The sequence below is a fragment of the Psammomys obesus genome, unplaced genomic scaffold (assembly GCF_907164565.1).
Source record: "Psammomys obesus unplaced genomic scaffold, mPsaObe1.curated_primary_1811, whole genome shotgun sequence".
Taxonomy (NCBI): Eukaryota; Metazoa; Chordata; class Mammalia; order Rodentia; family Muridae; genus Psammomys; species Psammomys obesus.
Genome location: NW_026593286.1, coordinates 2619430 through 2625641, shown reverse-complemented (window position 1 = coordinate 2625641; position 6212 = coordinate 2619430). Strand labels below are relative to the sequence as shown.

The 6212-nt window shown below is 45.0% G+C and overlaps 1 protein-coding gene across 1 annotated transcript in view; it reads left to right on the top strand.

The window, feature by feature from the left end:
* Positions 1 to 4277: 4277 nt before the first annotated feature.
* Positions 4278 to 6212, top strand: part of Rbm44 (RNA binding motif protein 44) — a 17590-nt gene continuing 15655 nt past the window's right edge. The window contains exon 1 of the mRNA XM_055616880.1: positions 4278 to 4350. Coding sequence (XP_055472855.1) covers positions 4278 to 4350 — 73 coding nt within the window. The remainder of the gene's footprint in view (positions 4351 to 6212) is intronic.

Below are 6212 nucleotides of genomic sequence, written 5' to 3'. Positions count from 1 at the left end.
AAGTTCACTGTGTGAGTTATTTATTGCTCCTTACCAAGTTAACCCAACACAGCACATAACTTAATTCACAGTTTCTGCAGAGTCTGAGGGTGATGTAGCCGGAGATTCTGGCCCAGGATTCCAAATCCCCAGGGAATCTCTTTCACACTCACACACTTAGCAGTGCCCATCACTTACTGTTTGGCCTCTGGCTAGAGGCCTTGGTGACAGCCTGGGCACTCCAGACTTGGCTTCTGGGCTTGCTTCTTCCAGAAAGATCTGGCAGAGAAAAAAGAAAAGAAACTGGAAGCCCGACCTCCCCTGGGGAATGGTGTGCTTCTTCTCACACTGGAGGAGAAATGTATCTCCATTTGATTGGTGTGGGGTTGTTTGTTTGTTTCATTTTTCTGTGTAGGCCAGGCTTGCTATGTTGCCCGCCATCACTGTCCATGCAGTTCCCTGGTAACATGTAAGACTATGTTCAGTGTGGGCCCGGCCCTCTTGCTCCCAGCTACCCTTCAAATAGATGAGCTACTGTCTTCCATAGTCTAAAACGTGGACGCATGAAAGATCTGACACTTTCTGCGTTTCTCGTTGGGTAGAAAGAGACAGAATGAGATTTCAGGAAGGAGATTGACAAAACTTCTAACTGTGCTCCAGCCGCCAATGGGCAAACAATTCTAGCCTGGTGCAGGAAGTGCTTCGCAGCCATTCTCATTGTGCCTTCCTCCCAACATACCTGACACAGCCACGGGGCTTCCACAGCTCAGAACTAGACAGCAGCCTGGAAGCTATCTGCCCAGATAAGGCCCAGTGCCCAGCCTGATGTGAACTCATCTGAATCAAGTTGCAGAACAGACGCCAGACTTCATTAGGAAAGAATAAATGGGGTACAAGTCAGAGGCCTCTATCTCCAATGGAAAAGTTTGGGGGTGGGCCCAGCCTTAAAGTCATTTTGTCCTTATCGAATGGGCCTATGGGACATTTTTGAGGTAGGACCAGCTTTAGAGTCATTTTGTCCTTATTGAAAGAGCCTCCATTACTGTCCAGTAACGAAGTATATGTTCAGACAAGTGAAACCATCTATAATGCTATAGTTGTTGGTCCTCCGAACTGTGTAATTTTGTGCCGGCTTAAATTATCTACCGAATCTGTCCTGAGCACACAAACAGAACATAGCCGTGGGAAGGACTGGAGAGGGTACTCAATGATTAGGATTACATGCAGTCCTCAGATAGGACTCCAGTTGGATCACAGGACTGAGGTCAGGGCTCACAACCTTCTGTGACTCCCAACTCCAGGGAGTCCCATCCCTTCTTCTGGCCTCTAATGACACAGCACTCACGTGCACATACAATATGTATATATGGAAGGTTAAAAACCTCAGCAATCAAATAATCTTCTCATGCAAACATATAAAAATTAAAATTAATAGAAAAATAATCCATGGTAGCACTTTAGATAAAAAACAAGATCAGAAACTGTATGCTCTATGGAGCCATTTACAGCCTGACCAAAAGTGGGGAGAGGAGGGGGAAAGGGTACTGACTTGGGCAATTTTCTCATCCTGAGTCTTTCTGTTACTACTTATTTTTTACTGATTGTACTGAAATATTGTCTTGCTTTCTGAATTTTGTGGTGCCCCCATATGTTTTGTCCCAGAGGCAAGTAAGTGCCGCACCCTAGGGGCCCTCGTCCTGCAGAGGGGGGGCCACAGGAAGCAGTGAAGGGCAAGCCACAGCGACTCACACCCACGACACGGGGGGACTGGACACTGAGACGCTCACCAGCGTGGCACCGCGAAGTCTCGCGAGAAGACACTCCACTCAGCGCTGGGTGCGCCCAATCCCAGCTCGAACGCGCGGTTCGAGCCCAGCAGGCCAATCATGGAGCCGGCCTGCGCACAGCAGGCCAATGGGAGCGCGCCTCGAGCGGTGGGCGGGCCGCGGCAACCGTTACCCGACAAGCCCCAGGGCGCAGAGGAGGCGGTGAGGGCGGCTTGGTGGCGAGGTGCGACGACGCGACGCGACGCTCATGGTGAGCCCCACGCCTGCCCCACCCCAGCCCCGGGCAGCTGGCGCTGGGAGCCTGGTCCCACCCGCGCTGTCGTGCAGCGAGGCCAGGGCTCATTGCATTGGTGATCCCACCGCGCAGTAGTAGTCTGCTCTTGTGCTCATTCTTGCAGCGGTTTCGTTGTTCTTAAGACAAGCGCCAAGGTAGCCCAGGCTGGCCTGGAAGTCACACCTATTGGTGCAGTGCTGGGGCCGGAGCTCCTGTTTGCTAGGCAAGGCCTCTGCCACAGAGCCTGACAAGAACCGTGCTGGAGACCAGAGACACAAGTAGACGCTAGTTTCCCAAACGGATGGTGTTGTCACTGAGATCAGATGTTATGGCAACCAACAAAGGTTGGTCTGTGGCGCCTGCGCACGCATGGTGTGCACAGAGCGTGCAGGCGCTCACATACACATAAGTATCGGAAGCAAAAGATAAAGATGTTCTGCTTAAAAAGAATGTTGGCAAGTCTTCCCTTTTCCTCACTTGATTGGGTTTATTTCTGTATTGATGGATTGTGAGAATCCATCAGCACCACCTGCACCTGCCATTTTCTTTGAAGGGAAGTTTTTAAATACAGATTTAATTTGCTTAGGAGGTAAGAGACTATGGAGGCGTTGTTGTACCCCCGTGTATTAGTTTTGGAAGGGAGATTGTAGTTTTCAAGGACGTGTGTCCATCCGACTTGTAGAATTTGTTAGATTAAGTTATGATATCCTCTATTAGCTCTTTAATATTGCTGATAGTTTAGTGGCTTATGTTCTCTTAGATTAAGTCTTGTATCAATTTCATTTGTTTTTAGGAAATAATTTTTGGCTTTTTGTCTATTCATCTAATTTTGACTTGTTTACTTTTTATAATTTCTATACTATCTTCTTTGGACTTAATTTATTGCTGCTTTTTCTAGATTTTAAAATATTTTTATTTGCCCTGTGTATGTTTACATTCTACATGTGTGTGGTTTCCTGCAGGGAACAGAAGAGGCCAGGACTTACAGGTGGTTCTGTGTCACCCACTGTGGGTGCTGAGACTCAAACTTGTGTTCTCAGAAAGCAGTAAGTGCTCCTAACCATCTTTCCAGTACATGCTTTTTCTAGTTTCTTTAGAACCTCCAGGCATTTATTGTAAGTCGTTTGTAATACAAGTATTTAATACTCTCCTTCTGTTGATGAGGTGCTGGTTCTTGAACTCAGGTTTTGTGCATGAGACATTAAGCAAGCACTGACTTACATCAGCCGATCCCTAAAGCTGTAAATTTTTCTAAGCACTATTTTAGCTGCATACTGTACATTAAATTTCAAAATATTTTCCAGGTTCCATTGTGATTTATTTCACCCAGGGACTTTTATGACTGTGTTGTTTCATTTCCAAATTTAAGGAAGTAACATCTTGTATTGCATTGGTTTTTGTTATTTGTTTTGTCTTTTGGGGACAGGGTCTCATAATGTTGCTCTGACTGACCTGGAATTCACTCTGTAGTTCAGGCTGGCCTCAAACATGGACATCTGCTGATACTAAAGGCAGTCACCACCGCTTCGAAGAACATGACCATATTAAATAGAAATTTTAGGGATATATATATCCCCAGTTTGTCAAATATATATTATACATATATTATATATGTATAATATATATTTGAACCAAGGGCCTAATGCAGTCTAGGCAAGTGCCATACTATTGAGCTATATTTTGAAATAGGATCTCAGTTGTCCTGTCTCCTCCTCCCAAGTAGTTTCAACAACACATTCAGGTGCACATGGATTGCTAGATTCCCAACACACTACTGCTAGAGGATTCCTGTGACTTTATGAGTCCCAAGTCCATTGTACAGTGAGTAAAAAGAGCAGTGTAGGTATGATCTGTTCTGACAGGGTAGCTACTGACATCATCAACATAGAGAAAGTCAGCTCCCAGGTCACCTGCGCAGTGACTGTTTGAAGGCCTGCACATCACGCCCCAGTATCCACCTGTCACCCACTAGGCAATATGATGGCATATGCCTATAATTTCAGGACTTGAGAGTTAGGAGACAGTGGGTCAGTGGTTCAAGATCATCCTTGACTACACAGTGAACTTGAGGCCAGTTCGGGAGACATTAGACCCTGCCCAGTAACCCCTCCCCCCAAGTTACTGAGGGGTTTTTAATGTTTACTAGGCTCTGTGATAGTAGATCTCTAAGTTTATTAGAAACCAAGTGTATTAATAGTTCACTATCTCACCTTTTCTAGAATATACATCTTTGAACTATGCAGGCCACTGCAGTAGTAGAAACAGACTCTGATAAAAGCTACCACAAAGATGGAAGAAATCTCCAGAAAGGTAAGGATGCAGACCTGTCTGAGAAGGGTGCTAATTGTAAACAGAGATTTCCTTTCAGGGTTGCTGTTTTAAAGCTGGGACAGTTCAGCATGTTGAACTTTGCCAATTCCCTCATGAATTTCTGGTAGCTGTGGGCAAATTATTTTTATTTTACAGTAGGAAAGACAAAAGACACATCTTGCAAGTCCACGGAAGACAAATCTGTTTAACTAATCTGCTAACATTATAATATGACAAGACAACATAAAAAGTTAAAGTGTGCAACACATTAACTCATATCAGTGTCTCGTGTGAAGATAACTGCTGTGTAATCTCTGTGTTTATTACAGTTTGTTGTGTAGAGGAATTTTAATCCAACAACATGGCTAACTCTAGATGTAATCCACACCCTTAATTCCTCTGGCTGGAATTTAGACACAACACAGCTTTAATCCTTCTGGTTGGAGTATGGTACACACCTTTAATGTCAAACAATGATGTCTATTCGAGACAAGTGATAAATCAGAGAAATATTTGACAGAATGATTCAGAGAGATAGGATACACCAACTCTCATGAGGACTGACAGGAAAGAGAAGCTATTTAAGAAAGTGCATGGGGGGGCCAAGTTCACGGAGACAGTAAAGTTTGGGAGTACAGTACTTTTCCATACTGTTCAGTTCAGTTCATGGAGTTCAGAGGCAGTTTTTCCAAGCAGAGCAATTGAATGAGAAGTTGAGAGAATCCAGTTTGTATCAGTCAGCTTGAAGAGGAGTTTTTAGTCAGAACAGCAGTGTTGAACCAGCCAGCCAGAGTTCAGAAAGAACTAGAAAGAATGGGTTTATTCAGCAGTAAGTCTCAGGCTGAAAACACTCTAGCAAATGGAGGCTGGAAGCTGAATCCTTCAAGCTCTGGGCTTGCAGAAGAGTAGATTGTACAGAGGCTACAGCTTCCAGGCCTAGGCCTAGGGTTAGTTGGAGAGAAATGCTCTGGGCTCAGCCCAAGCCATGTATTCATAAAGCTTGGGTAAGGCTCTCATCTCAACCCCTCATCTGAGGAAATAAAAACAACATTTGCATTGCTGAGCATTTAAAGCTGGGTCTTCTCTCAGTAGCTTCAGATCCGTTTGCCTGGCCTCCTCGCTTGTCTTACTTTTTCCCTTCCCTCCTATAAACCTGCTCTTCATGACAGTTTACCTCTTTAGTGCTAAACATTACTGTTCAGATGTAGTGCCCGGTGAATCTTAGAGTGGTACTTAAGCAGGTAGGGACCCATCAGTGGATCATGAAATAAAGCGAGCTAATTGTGCTCTTTAGTAAAATAGAAGATTCCAGAACACATTGGAACAAGCGTGATTACTGTTCTAAATAGTGTTGTCTCACTTCTGTGCACACTTATTCAGTGTCGGTTATTGAGTGCCCTCTCTAATCTTAACTTCTGCACTCTGGGTCTACTGCCTTCACTTTCCAAACTCTCAGAAGAGCTCTCCACAGCTCAGTCCTTCACATGACCACTCTCAAGAGGCTTGCGGTGCTTTCCCTTCTCCTAGGATGAGAGCCCGATGTCTTAGCAACTTATAAAAGGCTTCACGAGTGCCCAGTACTCCACTCAGACAGCTCCTCTACTCCTTGCAGGCTGGATTAGTTTCCTGCAACGGCTACGCTCATTCGCCACAGGCAGCTGCACTTGCTGTTTGATTTGTCTAAGGCAAATTTGCCTGTTTTGTTTGAAGATACTTGTCAGATACAAAGTTTTCCTCAAACTCTGCCCCTAGCATGATGCCCCCTGCTTGTCTTTTAACAGGGGTTTTAGGTGGTTTTAGGTGCTATCCATGCCGCTCAGGAAAGCCGTGAGTTGCCTTGTCTTTTAACAGGGGTTGGTTCT